The sequence below is a fragment of the Astatotilapia calliptera genome, chromosome 15 (genome assembly GCF_964374335.1).
Source record: "Astatotilapia calliptera chromosome 15, fAstCal68.1, whole genome shotgun sequence".
Taxonomy (NCBI): domain Eukaryota; kingdom Metazoa; phylum Chordata; class Actinopteri; order Cichliformes; family Cichlidae; genus Astatotilapia; species Astatotilapia calliptera.
The window spans coordinates 17,381,009-17,406,825 of record NC_137436.1 but is presented as its reverse complement, the minus strand read 5'-3'; the positions used below and the strand labels follow the sequence as shown (position 1 = coordinate 17,406,825).

Here is a 25,817-nt window from a genome sequence, read left to right as displayed (position 1 = left end):
AACATGAAAAATGCAAGGCGCACACAAATAAAGAATCTATTAACATGTCCACAACCCCTCTGGACTATTCTTTTCTATTCTTAGCATTTTAGATTCTGTGGAAACACAGGAACATCACATTATTCCATTCTTCCCTAATTCATGTAATAACGTTAAATGTTAATTGACAAATAGTATGTTATAAAATTAGATATTATATACTAGATATATTGTAGAATGTTAACAAAATGAAAAATCTTTACAGTCATTTTTACAGTATTTTACTGTCATCTCATAAAGCATAACTGATAAACAGGTGAATATTATTTTCGATTATTACTAATTCTCTGATAATATTTGGCTTTTTATCTCTTGAAGCTGATATCTCGGGATATCAGATATTTATTAACCCAAATCTGTTGGCGAGCATACTCATACGACTTTATAAAAACTACATGCAACTGTAGCATACAGTTAAGCATTTGCATTTTTATTGTCCTTTTGTTTGATTCTTTTTTTAGTGATTCTTTTGTTTCCCCTCACCAAAACTCTGCGCTTTTATTTTGAAATCCAGCCCAGTGACTTGACAACCCATGGATCCGCCCTTTTTTTTACAGAGGTAGCCATGGACACCGCGCGAGAGCGAGTCAGCCCCGTAGAGTTCTCACAGCGAGTGTTTCCGCTCACCTAAAATAAAGAGCTGGCTGAGTCGAGGACAGGGGACGAGCGGAGCGGCACTGACGGAACTTGACGCCGAGGACGTCGTATTTTTATATTTCTATACTCAGGTCCGAGCGTCTCCATTTATACAGTCCTTAATGCCTCGAATGTGAATGTAAGAGAGGAGGGCTCGCCGCCGCTGGTAACCTTTACGTTGGTGAGTCTTGAACGTATTTTTGCCAGCTAAGCACACACAGGCCACACGAGAGCTCTTGGTCTTCTCTCTTCTGTCTCTGTCTTTCTTTCTGTCTCTCTCTGCCCGTCAGTATTTGGTCATTACATAATAATTATAATAATAACCAGGAAAAGCGTAACCAATCTTAGGGTCACGCTTACTAACTCGTTAGTGTAAATAATTCGTTTGATCTTTTTCCTTTTATTTTTGTTTAACAAACGAGGTCGATTATTAAACTAAGCTAGCGTATGATAAACGTAGTTACTGTTTGGCTAAATGTCATATTTTTTTTTCTCTGACGGTCTCTTGGATATAAGTTTGAATCTGTGGAAATATCTCACCTTGACTTGTCAGATACAGTGAAACAAAGAGCAAATTGTCTGTGGTAGCTGGTGAGTCCCGTCTAACAGTTACCCACTGTAACAACGTTACAGCTGGTCATGTGAACAAAAAAAGGAACGAGGAAGCAAGAAGTCTGCTTGTATTGTGTTGTTTATGGTGCATACATAAGAGGCTGAGTCGGTGAAGAACCGGGTACATCCAGGTGTATTGCTTGTTTGAATCGTGTTGTTTTCTCTTTTTATTCAGCTTTTTTTTTTTTGTTCCCGTGGCATTGGCAGCCCACCACACTCTTTGTTTAAATACCTCACTGTACAGTTGCACGTGTTGAAGCGTGTGACTGCCGTAGGACTGCTAAAAAGAGCCAGCTGACCACATTTGATACAGTTGCAGAGATGCATCTTTGAGCTATTATTTGTCTCTCTCTGTGTGTGTGTGTGTGTGTGTGTGTGTGTGTGTGTGTGTGTGTGTGTGTTTGCGCTGGGGGGGTCTCTCATTCCCAGCAGTGCAGTTTCCCACCCCACGCTTTTGTTCCAGTAAAACTTTTTTTTTGAGTCGTTTCCTGTTACTAGGGAAAGGGTAAGATGTGACACTTGACCCAAAGCGGAGAGCAGGGAAGTTCAGATGTGAACTGTTGTGTTTATACCGAAGATCAGAGTCTGGGAAGTATTCAGGTTCAATTTCCTATTGTGGTCTCTTGATAATACAAGGCTGAGAAATGTTTTGATCCGATCTCTGTGCGCCACCTTCTTATTGTTTTGGTCGTTTCATAACATATACCGTATGTTTATTTAAGCTCCGATTTTCAGCCCAGTTATCATATTTTGTAATCATTTTTACCTTTCTATTTTTGTTTTAATAGAAATACAGCATTTCATATCATGTAGACATCCCAGACTTTTTAAACATGCACCAAAGTTTTTGTCTTTTTCAAAAGATTTTGTTTTTTATTAATATGTTTCAGTTATGTGCAAAACATTTTTATCACGCTAGTTAAATGATTTACTCTAACATGTGTACAACATGCTGTGAATAGCACTTTCCTGCCTACTGGCTACTTTATTGAGCAGGTCAAGGTTCAACAGTAAGTTGTTTGTGCCCATCCCTCGCTCGGTTTGCTCTTTAGAAATCCAGCTTACAGCTTCCATCTGCTGTCAGCTCATGTTTTATGTGAAAAGACTTCAATACATTCACTAATATGATGGGCTTATTGCCCCAAAATTTCCCAATATTTCATAATGCTGTCACTCCTGCTAGTTGTTGTTCAGCGATACCCAAATGTTTGCGTCTAATTCCTAGAGCTTATTTTTGTTGGATAGGTTTTTTTCAACAGAATTAAGGCGTGAGCTGAAAGGCTGTTTTTCTTTGCTGAACTCACTCATGTTCTTAATTTATTTATTTATTTCCCCCATTGTTTAGACTGACTAGTTTTGTTTTCATGCATTGTACAAGCCTTAGCATCCGCAGAATAATGGATATACAATGTGAAGCTTTAATGGTTCTTAGTTTAAAGGACATTATGTAACTGCAGTGAAATTTTTATAACTCTGGGCCCTGAGTTTGGGGGCGTTTTCTGTTTTGACAACATACCTAGAGAAAACACATTGTGAGTATAAATGAGAGTACTGCTTTTGCCTTAAATCCTTTCCTCATCTTTCACCACTATCATATTTCCCCCTTTTTCCCTTGTTTCTTCTTCTTTCTCTCCTTCATCTTTCTCTGTGTCTCTCTCTCTTTCCTTGCGGCAGTACAGAGGGATGCTGAGGCACTGTGGGGTTTAACACTATCGTACTTAATAACAAAGGGTCCTTTCTCTTCTGCCATGCAGAGCCCCGTTTCTGGGCTCCCTTCATAGGCCCACGTAGGCTCTACCAGCAGCAGCAGTAGCATGGAGGGCTATCGGATGGAAATCTCCTCTGGGCTGTTTCTTTGGCGCACTGAGTCCTCTCTGTTCCCGGACACATGCCTGTGCTGCTGCTCTCTCCTTGGCTCCCTTTGCATTCCAGGAGCCTCGGGCAGCTGAAAAACTGCAGTAGCAGTCTGCTGACTGCCTGGTTGGCTCATTGGTGTCTCAAGTGGAGAGTTACATAGTTTTTTCCCCCAAAGTTCAAGACTACACACTCTGAAAATGTGTTTATGTTTTTAAAACCTCAACTTCTTTAATGTGCTAGACCTAAGTATGGCCTACAGATGTAACACATGGAACGACCAAGAAATGTCCAAATGACTTATGAAGTGCAGTTTTAAACTTGAGGGATGTCATGATCCAGTTTTTTCCATTTGATAGCCATTCCTTGGTTTTGGGTATCTGCTAAGACAGAGTACTTATCCAGGTCCAGTGTTAAATTACCACACTTTTTTTCCTCACACTGAAAAAGAGACTGGGAATCATCCTTTTATTGGGCTTTACACAAAGATTTTATTTTCTAATGTTGTAAAATAAAACTTGATGGATGAATTTGTTGAAGAATATAAACTTACCTAATTGGTATTTTTTTTAGTAAAGTAATGCATAAAAGAACAGACCAAAAACAACTGAAGTTACAATTTTATATATCTTTTTTGCCAACATCTCATTTCCACTCAATTAAAGAGAAAGTCATGGTAGTTTCTAGTTTATTTAGGGCTTTTTTTTTCCGTCTTTTTTTTTTTTTTTTGCCTCTTTGTACACACACAATGCGGAACTGACAAGAGATAGCTGAAGTGAAATATTAATCTAGTTCACAGTGTGTTGCTGTAAGTGTAATAAAAGCTTACCGAAACAACATCCTTCTAGTTTCTACTTTATATAATGTCTCTCCCAGCACAGATAACGAGAGCAAAACTAAAAGGGAGAGAAGACAAAAAACATTTCGTTGTCTGAGCTTTTCACTTGACCACAGTTTGCACGTAATGAAAAACATATAAAGAAAAGCTGTCAGTTTAGCAGGCATGAAATACATCCAAATCGCTTGCTCTTTTGCTGTTAGCTCTTTTCAGCTCTGCTGCTGTCGCATGGCGACATAAACATAGAACAACAGTTAAAAGATTTGAATAGATTGGTGCAGAGACTGGGAAGTTGTCACTGATATGCGATCCAGCTTTACAAGTCAATATCTGATTACAATATTGGATCGTTGCATCCTTAGTCTTCTTAATCAGACTTTGTGGTGCAGATTGAAAATTTTGGTCAATAGACTTCCTTGTCTATTAACTTAATGGCAAGCTAGAACTGCCCGTACCAGTTTTGTTGGTTGGCTGTTCTTGCCACTTCCTGTCCTCCTGCCTCAGAATGCTGTTACAGTATTGTTTACTGTATCTCATTTTTATGGGGGGTTGGTATGTTTTCTGAAACTCACACAGTTTTTTCCTTTTAGTTGCCTTTTTGTTGGTATATATAATTTGATAGTGATATTTAGTATAATAGTATAATGTAAAGTAGTTATACTCTAATAATTCATTTAGAAGTCAACCATTTATATTGGTTTGATTTCTAATATTTGCTATCTTTAAAGACACTGTACTTTAGTTTCGGTCTCAATTGCTTTGTTAGTACTGTGCAGCTTCTGGCAGGAAGTGTTTTTGTGTGCAGGTTGATTAAAAAAAAGGTGTTTCAGGAAACTTGAGGTTGAAAATAGAAGCACATTCTATAATGTGATGTTTCAAGCTTAACATCTTTTGCTGCATTTGACAGGAAACCCACACATTTGCAAGGCAGGTTGACATCCAGACTTAAAGTATTCCTGTGCTTTTAGCTGTCAACCTGCCTGCTCTGTTATTAATCAATTAAATATGTGAACATAAAGTCAGTGCATTAGAAGATGTGCAAAAATTCCTTTCATGTTGTGAAAATGTCTTGTTATAGCTAATTGGAAGCTGTGCTTTTTAGGATACCCTAGAACAGACTTAATGACTTTCTCCTTTTTCAGACTCTCTTGTGTGAAAGCAATTAAGCTAATTCTGCTTTAGTTTTCACTTTGTAGACATTCTGGCTGGTCAATACTATGCCCTCAGCTTTTTCAGGAGGTCAGTCCTGCATTTTAAATGCAGCCCTAAGCAGTTATTTAAACCTCAACAATTGCAGTTTTTTGTCTTTCCTTTGTGCATTTTGTCCTTGATACTTCTAAAATTGACATTCATCTGTCAAAAAGATAATGAAGGGCCTCTATATAACCCGACAATAGCAGCCAGCATGGACAAATGAGAAAGCATCTATGGATCAAATGGCTGGCACAGATCCATTGCATGTGCTTTTGACTAGCTGCCCTTTGGCTCAATGCAGTGCCCAGACTGTCCTGCCAAAATTGACTTACGTCACTGTTTCCCACTGGCTTGCGCCACAGTCAGGTATGACTCTTCATCCCACTCTTAGGGGCATCAGAAAGATGGCAGGCAGTGGGTGGGCTGCTTTCCCTTGTTTGTGTTGGAAATTTGGAATATAGCCCTGTCCAGAGCACTCAAATGCTAAAACACAGGCGATTAGAAATACAATGTTGAAGTTAATTAGAACCTATCTAATCACCTTGATGCAGAAAGCACACTAAAAACACATGACTCTCATTGACTTCTTAGTGAAGCAATGAGGAAGCAGCTATATTTTAATTAAACTGTCATATCTGCATCCTGTACCTGAAAAACGTAATAAGATTCCAGTATATAGTCACTATATACTGGAATCTTATTACGTTTTTCAGTAACTGTAACTGTAAGTAACTGTAAGGACATATACACTATATTATAGTGTATATGTCCTTACAGTTACTTTCTTCTACACAGTCCAGATCATATGCTGTGTCAGTGCCAGTGGCCATCCAGCAGATCAGCAATTAAATTTGCGGCTCTCTAAGTGCAGCCATGCCATTACTGTAGGCATTAGCTTCGCAGCCTTGTGGAAATGTAATGGGCCTCTGCCTCCTCTTGAGAATATTCTGCCTGCAGGCCATCTAGTTTCCCACAGAACAGAGCCACTTCTACTTCATCCTTATCCCTCTGATGCAACATAAACAGCTCTATGTGCATCTGCATCTCATTTACGTAATGGTGTGTTGCATCGTATCACCTCAATCAACCAACAAATGCTTTTAGGAAGTTATTTAAGTTGGTATCATGGAGAGATATTGGTGGAGAGAGGATGAGGTTGTTGCTCTCTATTTGCATATTACTGTTTAAAGATGTCTCACAGTAACTCTTGATGTCCTTCATGCTTTTGTTTGCTGTCTGCCCAGAGAACTAGGTGTCTGATTTTTGCATTTGCATCTTACCTTTAAAAAAAAAAAATTACAGCACTGATTTTGATTAAACTTTTTTATACAAGAAAAATAATCCGTAAGTATTATTTTCCGTCTCCAAGTAGTATAGGGAAAAGGAATCTGAACAGACTGATATCATTGCCAATTTACAGTATATGGTAAACAAAATATGGGAATCATTTCTGAATGCATCACCTATTGCCATTATCTTTGCATACATTTTCCATCACACTCCATTGTAGTAAACAACCAACAGTATGGAATAGAATCACAGTTGAGGTGCACACATAGCATGAAAAAATCTTTAAGAACACTGTTTATTTAGATGTATAAATAATATTATGAAATATAAATGATATCCTTACAAATGTCTGAATTTTTGCTGATGCTGACTGCTTTAACAGCACAGTAGAGTGTGAGACATGATCTTCTGGAAATTAAACTTCTTTCATGATGATGATTTTCTTAGACAAACTCCTTTTTCCCAGTCATCTGGGTCTTTGCAAAAGTTGCAGTTGTAATCACACCCAAATTTTCTCTCTCACACACATTTTTAGCCTCTGTCTCCACCATGCCCAGCCGCCAGTGTTGCTAACTCACCAGCAAGAGTGATCTCGTTACATCATCTACAACGGACTTTAACGTCTGGTTTATTTGGTTAGATGCTGTGGCAGAGCCAAGATTAGGGATCGAGTGGAGATAAGAGGAACACTGGCTAATGCTGGAGGATCCTAATAATAGATCAAACAAATGAGGAGGAAATGGACGTAGAGTCATTCATGCAGTTATTAATATTAGGAATTCAGCTGCTGTTTAATAAGATGCAGGTCAGGGCTTCACTTTGTGACTCTGTCTTCCAGCCCGTGCACTGTGGCTATCTCTTAATTCCCTCCTGTCTCTGTGTTGCTTGTGGTTACGTAATCCTCGCTGAATGTTGATAGTAATCCGCGCTCTTCCTCCCCCCTCCTCATACCTCTCTGTCCCTTCCTGTCTGTGTGGCCTGCACAGGTTAAGCCATAGAGGACTCTCCCTGGTTGTCGGAGGAAAAGATGTGCGATGGAATGGTAGCGTTTCAGACGAGAGCCCTGTCCTCCTCTTCTTCATCCTCTACCTCCTCCTCCTCTCCAGCTCACAGGCTGGCTGCCTCCGTGCTTATCCTCCTCTTCATCCTGCTCCCTCATGGTCACGCATCAGGTAAGTCACATGCTCATGGCTTTTTGAATTCTCTGCCTTTTCTCTCACACGATACACATCAAATAAACTGTTATCTTTGCCTGTCTCTTGTGAATTGATTGAGGTTATTTTCCCCTCCTCCCACAGGTCAGTTAGATTAAATCGTCTTCCTTTACCCTTGGGTTGGTCAGGTTCAGAGCGGCAGCTAAGAGCTCAGTCCCACACGCTCTGTGAATCCATTCACTGTCCTAATGAGTCACAACAGTTTTCCTCCCCTATTGAGTGAAACAGAGAGATGCGGTCACATTTCTGTCATAAGGTTTTAATCAACCATGACATTTAGAACCCTCCGAGAGCTTTTGGCACGGCTAGACAACTTTTGTTATTGCCCCACAACAACCCTCAGATCAGGTTTGGCGTTTTACCCTGAGGTCCTACATTATTTGGGAAGTGTCAGGTTTTAAAACTGAATTCATTGTTGTCTAATGGAGGGAAATTTGGTCTTGCACGTGGTAAACAGTAACATAATACAGGAACTATAAAGCTGATGTCCTTTGTTTCCTCTAAAGAAGTGTAATGTCGATGCTGTGGACTTGCTGAACCCCTCCACTTGTGTCAGCTTTCTTTTCTCTTCCAATCTTCCAGTCCCCTCCCCCCTACATACACACAAAACGCAACCACACTCACACTCACATGCACTTTCCACACATAGCCAGCTTGTGAAATGTGCCAGATGTCCTTGCCACAGAGTGCAAGCATACTGTGTGAGCGTGTGTGTCTGTGTGTGTGTCTGTGTAAGGAGTGGTTTAAGGCTCTCAGATGTTTATATGCATTAATTGATTTTCTTCTTTAATTCCTTAAATAAATAGTGTGTTTATGAGAGTCAGAAACAGCAACAGTAGGAGTATAAAACGAGGGAGATGTGCCGTTGAGCAAGGGAGGAGGGGATTGCTAATGGCAACTGTATTATCTCTCGGTATGCCTTATGTAACACACATGACTCATGTTGAGCCCAGGGGGGCTGGTATCACGCTCACGTTCTGCGTCCAGCACACTCGCACGCATAGACTGTCTACCAATACCAACAAAAGTGTGTCCTCAAATCCCTAGCCCACGTGCTCAGGGTGCTGTAGAAGATTGTGTGTGTGCACACGCGTGTGTGTATGTAATCAAGTATTTCTGTTTGCTGTTTTGCCTCCTGTAGGGCTGAACACAGATATTCGAGCCACTTCATTCTTTTTGACACAGAAAAAGGAACCTGCGCCTTTAAGACTGTCAGTCAGCTTCTGGGAAGTCACAGCTAGTTCTCTATACTCGCAACATATATTTGAGCATAATATGAAGTGTCTTGATCCCTCCGACATACAGGAAAGAAAGCAAAACAATGCTTAGAAATGAATTAAAAGACAACATTGTGTTAATGAATCTCAACGTGAATGACTGTAATGAGTCTGTACTGCTGTTTAACTTGGTTCCAACAAAGGGTGTGCCACTAATGCTTGCCATGGCCATGTCAAATGATTCAATATTGGTATATGTGTACAAAACAATCCCTTTTTTAAATATATGGTAAATATTAACCTAAGTCTTCTATCCTCTTACTGCAAGCATATAAATGTTTGAATTAGGAGACAAATATTACTTTTTGATGAGTGTAAAACAGTCTGATTTGAGTCTGTGTTTGACCTCTGCAGTGATGCATATTATACAGTTGAAAGGATGTAGGCTCATTTAGTTGTTTATACAGCATTTCAGAGGATTGTTTTATGTAAGTAATCTTTGCATGACAATATCAGTCAGCTCAAACATAAATATAATCAATTGTGCACCCTGTCTCACATGGGATGAAGAGGACTAGTACTATTATGGTATGTAAATTGTACAAAACAGTCAACATTTTTAAAGAGAAAGCTCTTGTTTTTTGTTTTTTTTCTTTTGTAAAGAGACATGCTTTTGTAGGCCAACAAACAGCCTACTGTAAAATAGTCTGCTGTGTGCACTACATTTCATGGAGTTTTACCATAATTCTGAAATATGTGTGTCGTCTGTCCATTCCGTGGCCCTTCATTTGCTTCTGGAAAACAAATGTTGCACACCCTTGCTTCAGCACTAGACTTTTAAGCTCTGTAGCATTCTAGTCTTGCTGTCTTTTTAGCAAGTTGCTTGAAGGAATCTGTATAAATCAAACTAAGTGTTGAAGTTTTATAGTGATTTTGTATATACTTTTTTTCTTTCTTTTTTTTAAACTTCCACTTTTATGCAAAAAATTGTTTGTCATGCTGCAACTAGCTGTTCAGGAATGCAATGGAACATTTCAAACGCTGCTGCGTGTTAACTGATAAAAATCCAAAGGTTATTTTTAACTGTTGTAGCTCTGTAAGTTTTTTTTTTTTTTTACTTCCGACCACTTCCTTACAGTACATAAGGCAGTGTTTAAGCTGACTCACAGTTCAAACGTTCAAGTGTCCTATAACACTTAATATTTTCCTCTTTGGCATTAATTAAGTCCAAATGAAGATGGCTTATGCACAAGTTTTGGGGGGGTTTTCAGTACAATATTTCAGATTTCCTTTGAGGTTTCTGGGGTATCTTTTCAATTCAAGCACCGTATTATAAATTTAAATATTTGATCACAATCACAAGGAACTTGTAATGAGCAATGAAACATTTAGAGGCTTAGCTCCTTAGTAAACAGAACTTGAAGCTCATTTCATTCTTCTTAATTGAGCCCAGATCGCACAAAGCAAGATGAACCTGATATTTATTGATGAGACTCTGGTAAACTATGTCAGGATTAAAAAAAGAGAAAGAGAATTCAGCCAAGAAAAGTCATTGGAAATAATGGTAATACGGAGGGTTGGCTGTAAACATAAGTGCCATTAGAACAAGACACGAGTTGCAGCATTTACAGCAGAAGTATGGTGTTAAATCGATAATTAGAGTCAAATTACCATAAAAGCAAAACACTCATGTTAAAGCGTTAACTTCATCATTAGCTACTGGCCGTTTCCTTTCGCTCTCCTGCTCGACATACATAATTCACACAGGTAATCCCTTGACGTGTTCCAGGGATGGAGATTGCTGTGGAAATTTCATGAATCTAAAATTTCATCACAGCCAACAGGCCTATTCCAGACTCCAGCAAACAGCAGTGTTGATGATGAATAGAAATGGATACTAGAAAATATACTATAGTCCATTTAAATAGAAGTTTACACTACAGCAGAGAGCAGCATCAGATTTCTACTTCAAGTCTGTGTAGGTTTTGTGGATATAACTCTTTTAGGAAATTTGACCTTTAGCTGATGGAGAGAGAAAATGATAGACATTAACCGTTTGAATGTGCTTTGCCTGTCTTTGGTTCCTTTAACACGTCCGGGAAAAGCTTTAAGCGCCTGTATTTTCGGCCTCATGTTCTTTCTGGAAAAGGTCAGGAGAACAATTTCTTGTAACTGCTAATACAGCCTGTTAGAAAGTAGTTGCAAAGCCTTCAGAGTCTAGGTATTTTTAAAACTGGCTATGTCTTGTCTCTTGTCATGTCTTTTATATCTGTCGTTCAGCTGTTCATTGTAAACAAGATTACCAGAAGGTTATCTTCTGGGTTAATGTAAATGGCTCTCTGGGATTTGTGTTTGTGATTGCTTCACATGATTACATTTGCGTTTATGATTCTCGACATTCTTCCCAAAGTAGCAACATACTAAACAAAACATCCTATTCATTGAAGCAGGGTGCCAGTAAACAAACATGGCTACGAAGCAGCACCTTGGGTTTTGTGTATGCAAAGGATAAATAGCATCAGTCTGGAGGATTTTCAGGGCACAGTGCAAACGCTGCTTGTTTCATGTCTTTTCTGAGTCTATCTGACATCCCACTATGCTAGCTCCACAGAGCTCAGTTCCTAATATGGTGTCAATTCCTAACAGTAAGCCTTTGTGGTTTGTTTCAGAGGAAGTGAGCCCAGACAGTGAGTCAGAAGTGAAAGAGCAAAGATGGAAGCTCAGAGGGTCTATTCACATAACTGCATGCTGCGTGTTTTCTGCTCTAAATGTGTTGTGTATCAAGAGCCAGAAAGGCTATAACTTTCCCAGTCAAATAGATAAATATTGCCCCCCCCCAAAAAAAAAGAAAGAAAATTATCCTCTGAAGTTGAGTTAAAGCTGTACATGAAAGCACTAGCAAGGACCAGAAACAAGCCCGCTGTGTGCTCTGTGTGGTGGTGACATTAATGTATGTTCATGTGTGAGAAAAGGAAACGGCTCTCCAGGGCTCTGGGAAAAAAAAGTATAGGATAAAGAAAGTGGTGGAGGGAAGAGGGAATGAGAGCAGGACAGGGTCCAGAGGGCTGCATTTTTAATTTCCTTTGTAATTTGTGTTTTTAACAGTCAATTGTTGTGCATTCATGGAGTAAATACATTTTTCTCTGCCTCATCAAGAGCTATTGTGCTCATAAATCCATTTTTCTTGGCATGTCATAAATCAGTCCAACCCAAGGAACTTTTTTTCTTGAAGGCTCAGTTTTAAGTCTTAAAGAACAAGACTTGACAACTCTCCTCTCTCTATAATAATGGAGTAGACTCTAGTGGCTAACATAGCGTCATTGCTCTGACCACAGAGGAAAATATCTGAATGGGCCATGCCCTACTTCTTGCATCTTCAAACAGGATAAGTCTTTGAAACTTGTTGCTTTATGTAGCAACAAAATGGTGTGTGTGTGTGTGTGTGTAACAAAAAGACCACAGTGTGTGAGTCTCCTTCTACACTATTGGTTTCCAACCATCACAGAAAGTTTGCTAGATAGGCTGGGTTTACAAACAGTGCAGCCCAAGGGAGGGGGAACAATTGTTCCTATGCAATTAACTCTTCAGAAAAGCCCCCTAAAGTCCTGTTAGCAAGGCGGTTGCAGGCAGGCAGGAGTAATCCAACACACTGGCTACTGGCTCCTTACTGAAATGTGAGAACAAAGAAGGCTTTTAGCCCTCTATAGCCCAAATCACAGCAAGCTGCACCTCCCCTAGATCACCACTCAGCAATTAGAACTGCTAACTCAAGTCTGTGTGTGTATGTGACTGTGTGTAGAACACACTAGAGCCTTTTTTTTATATGATGTCTCTCTTCTTCTCTCGCTCTCCTTCTCTCTCTTCCTCTATGTGTAAAGCCAGCCATTAGCCAGGTGAGACTGGAACCCATTAGCAGCAGTCTGGTCGAATGCAGCAGCCTTTCTCTTTCATTACCTGTGTGTTTATCACTTGAGCCATCAATCTCTGCTCTCATCTTGTGTCATTTAACAGCTCTACCAACCAATCAAGCCCTAAGGGGAAACTTTAAATGCCTCACCAGACAAAGAAATACTTCATGAAAACAGATGCTGCAGTGTGGACAGGTGATGCAAGACTATCTCATTCACTTTAAAGTGTTGACCAGACAGTTCCATTACTGGTACACATCCCAGATGGCCAGGATTATTGTTAGCTACACAGTGCTGCCTCCCAGCTTTTTGCCACTAAGCTTGTCACAATGTATGATTTACATTTTTTTCTTTAGTGTTTATCTGTATTTTAAATTTTCTTCCCATTGATTTTGGTGCAGTTTTTGGTTAACATGTATATTGTCCTGTCCTTAAGATGCTTGACTAGTCCTTTGCCATTGACAGATGTTTCATCATAAAGGTTAATGAATGTCAAACAAGGAAGTAGTGGTACAAGCGCACCATCAGTAATGTACAAAATGATAATGTACAAAATGTACACAAAGCTGCTTTTATAACATAACCTCATTCTTACTGGTTACACCTCAGGCTGATGTAGTGTGTGTTGTGTTAAAATCTATGCAGTTATCATGATTAAAACATGCCGCTTTGTTGTTTAAAGCTTTGGTTTTGGGCCTCTTTTCAAAAACTGAGAATCATTTTGAAGCAACATTAAGGCTGTGGAGAGGAGAGGCGGTTTGTAAATTGTTTTCCAGTGAGATGTGTGTGGTTGTCTGAAGCAGCAGGCAGTCATAATGATTTCCAAAGGGCCTCATCTGAGGGACCAGCCTGCTGAGTAGAGGACATCTCTGACTAATGAGCTGCTAAATATATCCCCCAGTCTCCTGTCTTGTGTTGCTTTTGCTTCTGCTTTTTTCTTTTTGTCATTTATTCACTCAATTTTTCTTAACGTGCATTAACTCCCAATGTTTTTGCCTACCTTTGTGAATTTCTGTTTTCTGTTTCATGTTTTTTTTTTGTTTGTTTGTTGTTGTTTTTTTTTGGACTTTGCATTGTCAAGCTGTCACACCTTTATGTTAATCTCTTTCTGTCGTTGACTCTTTTTTTTCTATCGAAGTTCAGTCTCCTTTTTTTTCTGCCTTGTCTTTTTTCCCTCCTGTCTCGCCTTAACTTTGATGTGTGTTTTTCAGGCATACTGAAATGGTGTGGGCTGGGTTTTTTTTCCCTCCTTTTTTTTGTATCACACCGTTAGTCAACAGCAACATCCTGTTCAAACAAGTTCATCAGCTCACACATAAGGCTCCGAGCATCCCACACACATATGCTGAATCTGCCAATGGTTGAGACATCCAAGCTGTTTCAAACTGTGAGCAATCGTCATGAGCGCACATGACGTGGGTGCATCGTGCATCGTGAATGGTTTTCTGTGTAGCAGTATGGAAGGGTAAAATGGAACTCACACTTAATCTCATGAAAATGTCGGCAGGATCAAGCATTGCTGCAAAAGTGTTATCACTACTACAAATACTCTACATGGTTTAGGGAACGAAGCTGACCAGATTAGCTTTCACTGGACTAAGACAACTTATCTGTTCTGTTGTTGACTTGGACAGCAGCAGACAGTACAAACCGGTACACTGAAGTGGAGTCTTTATACATCTGCATGGAGCCTTGCACTACATGTTTGATAATGACCTTTATCTCATCAAGATCCTAGCTTAATGGAGGAACGGAAACTCTAGCTTGCCTTGAATATATGCAATGACTTTACAGTGTGCACAATCTGACACTGAGTTAACGTCGAGAAAAGTTCAGGAATTTGGTTTTAGTGATAGGGGCCAATGATCAGCTTTCTGCTGATTTGACCAACCCCCATAATATAATTGGAAAAACAATGTTATCTTGCTTTGTAGCTCAGTTGATCTCTGACACTGTTGGCAAATAAAGCTGCACTTCCTGTTGTTGCGTGTCAATGAGGCCTTCCAACGCATCGCCATTTGAAAGCTTTTACCATGAAGCAGAACAGCGGCTACAACTCCAAAACATAGAAAGATACTTGGCTATACAGAAATGTTTTTGTCCTTTTACCTCAGCAGTACCTCTTTTAATGGTACCTATCATGTTTCAGCCAAAACTGCAAAAGTGAAGTACATTGTAGATATGTGCAGTGTATGTTCAAGCCTCAACATGTGGAGCTGTGCCGAGGCAGTGAAAATGGGAGAATAATGCACTGCCTCGCCACACAAACCCTAACTGTTACCCTAACTGTTACTTCAGCTTTACTGCAACTCTTCCTTAATCTCCAGCTTTCATTTTAAAAAATCAACTGGTTTAATAACTAAATAACTTCTCCAAAGTGCATATTGGCTGCTCAAATACAGTCACTCTCATGCAGAAAAAATGGAAAGCAAGATAAAATTTGTCTGACAGATTTACTGTTATTGAGCCAAGGGGAAGGGCTGGGCTGTACATGTGCTATCCTGCTGCATGCGTGCCGCTTGTTGTCATGGGTGGAGGTGCTGTACAGCTGTTTCTCTTTAACCAACTGAAATGCAGTTGGTTAAAGAGACTCTTATCTGATGTTCTTGCATAGAGAAATCAGAGAAATACCATCGCTTGATTTTGCACATGCTTTCAGTATTGAAAACGCTTCAGTATTATTTGTGTTTACTGTTTTGCAGGCCTGAGATGGGTTCTCACATAAAGCACATCCCCTTAGTCTCACCCTCTTGACACGGCTACTGACTTTGCAGTGAATGCATTGTACGAAACTTGGCTGTGGTCTCAGGAGAATGTCCCAATTACCAATCAGCATTTCCTGTCTATTTCTCATTATTTCGTGTTTCTTTTTCCTTCTTTTCTTTTGTCTTGTCTCATCGCTCAAACTTTAAACAGCCCATTAGTTGGAGTGTTGAGATATTTCGTGGCCAGTTGGCTTAGGTCCACTCTAATGCCCTCTGTGCTTATTACGTAATTTGTAAAACAGCTCTCTGTGACAAACAGCAGCCAAATGGTGAAAGTGTTTGTTTATGCTACCCTGGAATCCATTTGGATAATTGTGTTAGCATTTACAGGAAGCCGGCTTGTGTATATCCTGAATATCATATTTTTGTATTTGCATATCTATTTGTATAGGTGTCTTCCATCTATCAGAGTCAAGAAATGTCTTTTAAAGTGCTTATTTTGTCTGACAAAGTGTGAGCCAACACACTTAGATTTAGAAATTATGTGTTTTTTTGGCTCTTCATTTTCATGCAATGAATTTGCTAAATATGTTTAAATTGAACAGCTGGGGCTTGCATTTGTAGGCTGAAGTTATTACTACTAGTTGTTTATGTCGCTGCGCTGGAGTCCCACAATTTAGTTTTGATAATGTATTTGGCACATTTAAAAATAACTAGAAACTTGTGACACTCTTAATGACTGGAGGCTTGGCTAACTTCTAAATATGAACAATTATTCTATTGTTTGTAAATGACTTATTTGTTGTTCATTGTTTTGTGCTTCCTCTTTGTGCTCTCATTCACAGTGCTAAAATGTAGTGTGGGTAAAGTTGCCCTCCTGGCCGCAGGGCCATTCAGGCTTTGAGTTTTATAACATAGCCGTTCATGTCCATAAATGGCTATGTTTTAGGTCTACCCAGCAGTATAAACTGTACTTTGTAATTGCCTTATGATGATACAATAGTTATCTCTCCTTCTCTTTCTGGACCACTTACTAATAATAAAATCAACCTGCGTTTCTCGCTTGAAACTCTGTTGTTTTGTTTTTACCCTTTTTTCAAGCTATTATGTTTCTATATTCTTAGAAATACATCATTTTATATTCAGTGTTTTCCATCAGGGATGTTTGGCCAAAGAAATCAATTTAAAACTAAAGACGAGACTGGAATCATTTTGTATTTATCGCTGTTTCATACGAGACTGGAATTTTTTGGTCGTGAATCATTTTTGTCTGTGTTGAATACAGGCAGGAACATCTTTGCTTTATTACTCTATTCAGTAGGACTGACAGTAAGTGGAGATGTCATTATCAAGTTTATATTGCCCCTGATGTGTATGCAGTTTCTGAAATAGTTAGCCTCTGACATACTGAACACAATTCATTGCTTGCTAATATGTGAATTTAAAGTGCTGGCTGCTGTTTCTTTGTAACAGTTGTATCTCTGATTAGGAGATAAGGTTGCCTCTGCTATACACAGAACAAACAAAGGGTATAAATGGATCAGGCTTTACAGTAAATAGTCTATCGGAAAGTGTCTGGATTGTTCCCCGGGAAACCTTATGAGAAAATTAACTGATCGTTACAGCAGAGTAAACAGACTTGCAGTGTTTCTTCTTAGATTTGCCACAGACATCCTTTGACGTTCTTAGCTTGTTATTAAGAGTGTTTGGTAACAGTTTAAGGTTTTATGCTGAAGAAACATGAAACGGTGTATTGTCAGCTAAGTATGTTAAGTATATGGGCCAACTGTTACAAAAAATGTGAGGCACACATGGACAAGAAATAGCATACCACTTCTATCAGCAGAGCAGGCTGCAAGTGTTAAGAGGTGACACACACTCATGCTTGATGCCATTTGTCCACCCTCTCGGTGACTTGCTCAAGCAGTTGCTCTGTCTTCGTCCAGTTGGACTTCATTACGTTGGTGGTAAAAGCGAGGCTGCAACAGTGACTGCATTGTCTGAGTGTGGGTAACATTGTTTCTGTATTCCCTGCCTTTCTCTTTTTGACAGGTATAGGATACCATAATCCTGTATTACCCGATGTTGACATAACAGAAGTAAACATTTATTGTTCTTGCTAAGTCTTCCAGTGCTCTGCAGTACGACTGCTCCATTTATTCGTGCTTTCCCTCTAGCCCAGAGGTGTCAAACTCATTTCAGTTCATGGGTCAACACGGTGCAATTTGATCTCAGAGGAGCCAGACAAGTAAAATGAGTGCATTAAAAAATCCCTTCCTTTCATTGAAAAGATGTATAAGTTACTTGTGAAACCACTGAGATTTAATGAGCCATTCATTCACAAAACACCCTGAAATCTCTTAATAAAAATAAGTGCAGTTTTGTCAGTATGTCTCAGATTACAAAGCTGTTCAGTGGAATACACTGAACCCTTTGGCCATATGTTGGACATCTCTAGCTCTAGCCAGTGTGTTGTCTGTAATAAACTTGTGTCCTGTGCTTTTGCAGTGAACCTGTTAATGAAACAGCTCACGCAGGACTGAAAGGATGAGTTGGCCAGAAAAGAGCAGCCAGCTGCAGATTGAGCTTATGTCACGAGCACGAGTTTTATATAACATTTCTTTGCTATTATATCTCGTACACTGCTCTCAGCAGTGGCTCTGCTACTATTAAAACACCAGCATGCCAGCTCTGGTGAGCAGGGTTGGTGATTTCACCCTGACTTTCACCTTCAACAAATGTTCCAGGCTCAGCATTCATACCTCTTCAGGCTGTTAAGCTCACACTGTTGAAATATGATCAACCCACAGTTGCACTGACACTGCTTTGGTTAGGGGGGGGGGGGGGGGTTGTGTGTGTGTGTGTGTGTGTGTGTGTGTGTGTGTGTGTGTGTGTGTGTGTGTGCCTGAACACATGCACGTGTATGTAGAAGGGGTCCCACACACTCTTTTGTTTTCCTCTGAAAGCTGAGAAGAAGGAATGTCTGCCTCCCAGCTGTCCTCAGCAATGAGGGTAACAGCAGAGCGAAGGGGGAGCTCACTATTCGCCTCCTCTAACATCCTCCCATCTGTTACATGGAGGCTGAGAGTGAGTGTGTGTCTGTATGTTGAGGTCACACAATAGGGGTACTCCCCCTTGCCCTTACCCTTAGTCGCCTTGGCCTCTCATGCATATTTAACCCTTTAGATGCAAAGTTGTCTGTTGCCCTATTCAGAGGCACGCTGCTTAAATCTGTCACTGTGCCCCATCCCTCAATGAGCAGGAACAATGGGATGTATTGGCAGCACACGTGGCTTGCTAAATGCATTGCAACAGCAGGGGGGTAATGGGTGTGGAGGGGGAGGGGGAGGATGCCTCTACCTGCTTAGAGGCGATGCAGCGTGGGTTAGTTGCTCTGGGGTGCAGCTGCAGGAAGATAAGTGGCGACTGGATGGCTAAGTTTTCTGCAAAATGCTCCTTTGGAGGCTGGCAGCTGTTTGACTCATGTTTTCTGGCAAGTTTCCTGTTTACCCTACAAATGACAACGTTGGCTTTGGCAGCAGTGTAGATAACCAATAGTGGTTGGCCTTGGAGAAAAACAAGTATAGCCTGACTGATGCTGGATCAGGGGATGGGGGTCGGGGGAAGCTGTGTTTATACATAGGGAGTAAAAATTCAGATTCTGATTGATATTTACACATCCAACCCCTTATCCAACTTAGGATTGGCCACCAGCTAAAAATAGACGTGCGCGTGTGTTATGAGATTCAGCCAAAGTAGCTTTAGTTTTTATCGACAATAAGGTTGATAACAGAAGTAGTGAAGATGATGCTGTCGTTGATTATAGTGGAGCTGGAGTCTCTTCAGAGGGAAACAAATAGACAGCGCTGCAACTCACAGTTTTCTCGAGCTAACAATAGCAACGCTCGTTACTATAAACACAATCAAAGCCTTTGAGGCGAGGAAAACTGATCTAGTTCTGGACAAATGTTAGCTTGGACAGCTCTCACCACAGGGATAAAATGTATGTGCAAGACACCTTGTGATATACCTGCAACCTCTGCTTACATAGTGAGTAGACTGCTTGTATTTGTGAGTACTCAGGCTATTGTATAAAGGCAACATCACCTCCCTTTTCTTCATCCTCCACCTCCCTCCTTTCTTATGTTCTTCCATCTTCCAGTTAAAGCTCAGGACATTGATCAGCAGCACCTTAAAAAATGTGTTTCATGCTTTTAGATTTCAGCTGTGTTTGAAATTTATTCCAATGCTACAGTAATAGAAGTTCACTGTTTTTTTTTTAAATATTTTTTTCTTTAGTTTCATTTCCAATATTTTTTCTTTTTCATTTTTTGTGCTCTTTCTTTCTCTTTAAGCCCAGCCTTTACATATTCTAAGTGGAGTATGATTTGAGTAGGACTGTGTGTTTCAGTGTATCAGGGTTTTTAGTACAACAGGACACTGCTATTATCTGTCGCTCACATAACAAGCATCGGATGTTACATATCACCCACCTAGGTCGGCGTACTCGTTGTGTCACTGTATACTGTGTGAGATGTCTCTCTGCTTTGCTTGAATGTGTGTGAAAGAATAAGTATTACACATAGGATGTTGTGTCACATTATGCAGAAGCAATGACTCATCTAATAACTTCTAGTTTCGTGCCTACATGACCAAATTATGAAATGCTTTCACTGTCATGACTTCACAATAATAGGGTTTTTCCCAACATGTGGAAACCACTAAAGATGTGTTATCCTCCCACCAGATGAAAATAACCAAGACGCTGAAAATTTTTTGACCTTTTTAAGTGGAGTTTAATTTACTAAAGCATGGAATACATTTGATTAGCATATGGCCAAAAATGCCAGGAAAATACACAGACTTCTGTTGCGTAAGGCACCCTAGACCAATTGATGTAATTATGTGCAGACCAGTCATGTTTATGAGGTCCATTATAAACCAGGAAAAATCTTTTACAAATACCAAATTTGGTAAAGTCAAAACTTTTACTGACCAGTTTTCTGTCAGTAATCATTTTAGTAATATTTTTACTTTTGGTAGACCTTTCACAATGACCACACTGTCAATTTTTTATTCTTTTTGGATATTTAAAATGAATCATAACAGATTTTACCAATGGTAGAAATGAGTTGGCGAGACCACTAATTCTTTCCAATGCTACCCTCAACACAGGCTCTGGTGTACTGTACTGTACTCTAATAACAACAGCTTGGCTAAAAATCCCACGGATTAGCAGGAGAGACAGGGGAACGTGGCAAAAAACAAAAAAACACCCATCCCAAAAATGACAGCAACGTCGTCAGAAACAACAACAACAGAGGACTTGGAGGGAGGCCGAAAAATGAACAAAAACATATTTACACAGCCAAAGAGAGCATCGTCATCCCCTCGGTTTTGAGCTTAATCCAATGCACCCCCCCCCCCCCCCCCCCCCCCCCCATAGCATATATCCATGCACACAAATTCCCTCGCTCCCTGACACACTTAAACATGCCCACTGGAAAACACACCCTCTTTTATGGCCCATTGTTGCATAGAACAACCAGACAGTTGGCTACAGAAGTCATCAGTATCTGATTTGCTTTAGAGCACACCCAGCTTGTAATGGAGGATAATTAGAAATTTAATTTGCTGGGGCAAAGAGGGCTCAAACCCTTTTTCCCACTTCTGTTTTCCTCAATCCATTCCCCACCCCCTCCAGCTCTTAGCAGACTGACTACCATCAGTAACAGATGGGAAAAGGGAGATATTCACAGCCCGTCCGACACTTTAGAGCAAGGCAGGCGATATTAACGCCCCCCGTGGTCTTAGTCTCCTAGAGCATAGCCTTAAGGCGCTGAATGTTGGGATTAGCATTCAGCCTCATGGGTGCCCTGTGTTTCCCCAACCTTTTAGCAACTAAGCTCTTTCGTCAGCTTACAACTGCGTTCTTAGATTTATTCTAATATTTTAACCTTTTCACATGTTTGTTTTATTTAACTCAATATGGTAAATGTTGGAGCATAATACTGCTGGGGTCTTCAGTGGATAATGAAGGCAAGGGGATAATCTGTTGGCCACATCCTTAAACACAAATGTATTTGTACAAATGTATTTTTTTTTTTTGAAATTCTATAAGTGTGCTTTTTACACTTGTTCCTTCCACTGGCTTCTACAAGGCACTTGTGACTCTCCTTTAGTCATTGTTGTTTTTCGACATTTCTCAAAAACCTGCTCTCTTGAGCAAACTCTTAACATCAGACCAGCGAGAGAACAGCTTGTGTTTAACTGTGACTCATTCCCTTCTTCATAAGCACAAAACGTGGTGTGCTGAAATCCACTCTGGCATTGCTTAGTGCTTTAATCATTTTTCCTAGTGTGTGCTTTCAAAGCTAGTATTCAATTTAGGCTGAGAGGCTGATGGAAAAGGGGGAAACAGCAAGGTTATACATTATCTTTACCACTGCACCATCTCTGGGCACCAAACGAGTGTTTATTCTTTCCTTTAACAGCCTCTATCTGTTTTTGCTTGTCCGATCCATGGTGTGGTATGAACTGAAGACTCATCTCCCCATTGCTGTAGTGCAGAGCCTCTCCCTCACACTTATGACTGTTAGTTGACACTTACCTGCCGCAACATGTCTCATTGTGGATTGTGATTGCTCAGAGCCATCATGTTCCACGGTAATGACGTATTTCTGCGCTCTTCCTTCTCTCGCTCTTCCTCCCTTCTCCTCCTGTTCTGTTTATCTCATGATGAGTGCATATTCCTGTCAGTATTTTATGATTTTACTGCTTCTCGTTATTTTCTTTACCGCTTCTAAACGTCACCTCTATCTTCTTTGGTAATTTTCAGAAGTACTTCTTTTCCCCATCTGTGCTCTTTTTGCAGTTGAATATAATTATATATTTGACCCTCAGGTAGGCTCAAACTAGTTTTGACAAGTACAGTCCCATGAGGGTATGGGTTTAAGTCAAATTTCTTCACTGCTCCACTTCCTTTTGACGTTTCTTTATTTTCCAGATCTTTTTCATCATTTTCACTTTTTAAGCTGTCATCCATTTGAGTTTCTCTATTCCCAAAGGATCCAGTAAGGGAAAAAGTGCGTGTGTGTGCATGTGTATTTTACCCATACCTGAGTCCATGTTAGCACTATAATGCAACACAGAATTACTTTTATTATCACTTGAACAGCTAAGTAATTTCATAGCACCGTTTTAATAGTTTTGTCTTAAGCTTTATACAAGAACCTTCCTGAGACCAAAGCTGACATATTGAAAAAAAGATACATTTACAGTCTTTTCCACAAATTCTTACTTGTGTTGTTCAATCTGGGTAGATAATAGAGGTATCTGATGCTGTTTAAATCATCCTTACAATAGTACAGGGAACCACACTGTGTTCCTCTGCAGTTTGTAAAAATATTCTGGGCTGTTTCTGTCGTGACAAGCAAAGGCTTGTCACTGATTTTCTTTGTGAATGCTAGTCTTGGTGTAGCAGATGCAAATGAAAACTCCAATAATGGAACTCTCACAGAGCTCATATGCAGTTCAGGTTTTTCCTGCCTTGACTGAAAGCACTTAGCTTGCTGGGCTTCTTAATGGAGCAGAAGTTCCCACATTGCCATGCATTTCATTGCCTACGGGGTTCATTCAGACTGGCCTGACTTCAGTAAACTGTGTGACCTGAACAATCTAAGCCTGTCATTGGAACAGTTTCTTACTGCCCTGTCAGCTAACACCATGATCATGCAGGAGCCTTGTTGACTTACCAACAACATAAACAAAAGTGTATGTGCTTAAAGTTACAAGAAGAGCGAGCCTCTCATTCTTCACTCACAAGTATTATACATGATTTGAGATAAAGCCAGATTAAACTCATTCTCTGGTCTCTTCTGTGTTTTTCGGCTCATTATTTTTTATCAAGCAGCACATTTAAATACAGTATGCAGTCTGAACTCATTACTATAGAATAAAGAGAGAGAACAGAGGAAGCCTTTGTTGTAATAGGTTTAAGGTATTGGCATAGTGCATCTTTTTTTTTAAATCTGCATTTGTTGAAGAATAGCATTAACTCAACTTACATTAATATGCAGACGCATATTCAGATGCATTTGTATCTGAAGCAGTCCTGCAGATAAGAAAACATTCAAAAGAACAAAAGGATGAATGCAATTACCACTGATCTGTCTTCTGCACTGCTATTGACTACCTTGCAGTGCACCACAAAAGATCAAAACAGTGGCTAAAGGCTGTTGCCCCAAAATGCCCCCTCAGGCCTTTTTTTTGTTCCCTGCTGCCTTTCAGCCCAGGGTCATTAATTCATCACCTTACCACCTCCGTTACTACCATCCTTTACTCAGAGGTCCTTTAATCACCCACAAGCAGTTCAGGGACCGAGTCATGGTGTCAAATGGCATCCTGAAATAAGTGCAGACAGTGTTTGTATGTGTAGGAGAAAGCGTGACTGTGTGTGAGTGTGAACACTTGATACTACTTTAACACACAAAGCTTGGCATTTCTTGTAAGGAAACTCCAGCTCATTGTTAGGGTCTGATTATTACTGGTAATCTCTTTCAGTACATTAAGGCAGCTCTTTAAATATCTCTTTACAGATCCTGCCTATCAAAGCCAACATGTTTGTGTCTGTTTGGATTGTAGATTTTAATTTAGGTAGCTGCTGTAATCATGTTTTTGAACTTGAGATTCAGGATGGATCATCTAATTACATTTTGAGATGTGTGTTCTGTATTAAATCTGTGTACTATAGAAGCTAACTAGAGCATAATTAGTATTTGATTAAAAAACTAAGCAATCAAGAAAATGAATGTAGGAGCAATTATATTAAAACCAAATGAGAGGTTTCAGTAAAACCAAATGTGAAACATTTGTGTGTTTCTTTGTCTTACATCATCTTTGACTTTTGGAGACTTGACAGGGTGCAGCTGCTAATCTGGTGATATCATCTGTCCTTTTGGGAAACTTTAATCAGCATTTTTCAGGGTGCTATGTTCTAAATAGTTAGTTATTCAAGATAATAACAATGTTATCTTGAGCTTAAGCCATAATGAAAAATAATTGCTAGCTTCTGCTGATAAAATTAGATGATTTGAAAGTAAAGAGGGTTTAATGTCAACCTCATTATCTTCAATTTTATATCTAAAACTGTACTTATAATTTTAGAATATACATACAATAATGTTATGGTAACTGCATGTTTTGTTCTGCTCAAAACACCCAAACACACACACCCACGAGCTCAGGGTGTGCCTTGTTTCTGGGTGTTGACTTTGTGTGTGTGTGTGTGTGTGTGTGTGTGTGTGTGTGTGTGTGTGTGTGTGTGTGTGTGTGTGTGTGCGCGTGCGCATGTTTGTTGTGTATGAGTAGGCACTCGCACATTTAGAGTGTTTGCATTTAATCTTGTGCTGCCAGCTTAGAGCGGCATTTCTCTACGGAGATTACAGGATGTTCGAGGCACTGCTGTGGAAATAGTCTCTCTTTCAATCTCTATACACACACACACACACACAAGAGGCAAGACAAAGTGCCTGTTTGTGGTGTTGGTGTGTTTGTTTATGTCAAGCAAGTGATAAAGCACTGCATTAGACCTTGGCTAATATGATTTTATAAGTACTCAGACCAGGGATTAAATAATGAGCCATATGGTCATTAGCGCTGATGGCATTATTAATGTTTTTGTGTTGAGTGTTTAATTTTACTTGTTAGTAAAAAAAAGCCACAACACAGTGTATAATTCAAATCAATAAATCAGACAAATATGATGTACGGATTAAAAGACAAAAAAAAATCCTTCACTTATTATGACAAAATTAATTTATACATTATTGCCCAAAGGGGTTTAAGTGTTTATTGGAAAAATACCCGACCTCCCTCCAAATGGGTCACATGGGTGGTAATAAAAATGTATGTGTATGATCCGCATATCTTTTTTCAGTCATACCGAAAGCAAAGTCAGTCTCCTGCTGTCTCAATTTACACAGGTGTTGCAATGTTGATGTCAGATCGGCTGGATTTACAGGCTCTGCTCTCGCCAGTACCAGCTCTTGTTGCCTGCATGTATTAACATGGCAGTGGGAGTGCAGCACAAATTCACTCTAACACGCACAAGACGCAAAGAGCAGTTGCCGTGTCACTGCAGTATGTATGTGTGATATATGGAGCACAGGAAGGTGGATCAAAGCTCGATTAACTTTAGGTCTTCTGACTCATCTTGTGTTTATTGGCTGGCTTAGAGCTTCAAGTCTGTCATTAGCACGGAGCAAATGAGCCTCGCTAAAGACTCTGTCTCTCTGCCAGACAGATAGAAC

General features: G+C 39.8%; 1 protein-coding gene across 1 annotated transcript in view; it reads left to right on the top strand.

Annotated features, from left to right (window-relative positions):
• The first annotated feature begins 579 nt into the window (after positions 1-579).
• Positions 580-25,817, top strand: part of susd6 (sushi domain containing 6) — a 31,294-nt gene continuing 6,056 nt past the window's right edge. The window contains exons 1-2 of the mRNA XM_026143175.2: positions 580-856; positions 7,450-7,635. Coding sequence (XP_025998960.1) covers positions 7,491-7,635 — 145 coding nt within the window. The 5' untranslated portion in view covers positions 580-856; positions 7,450-7,490. The remainder of the gene's footprint in view (positions 857-7,449; positions 7,636-25,817) is intronic.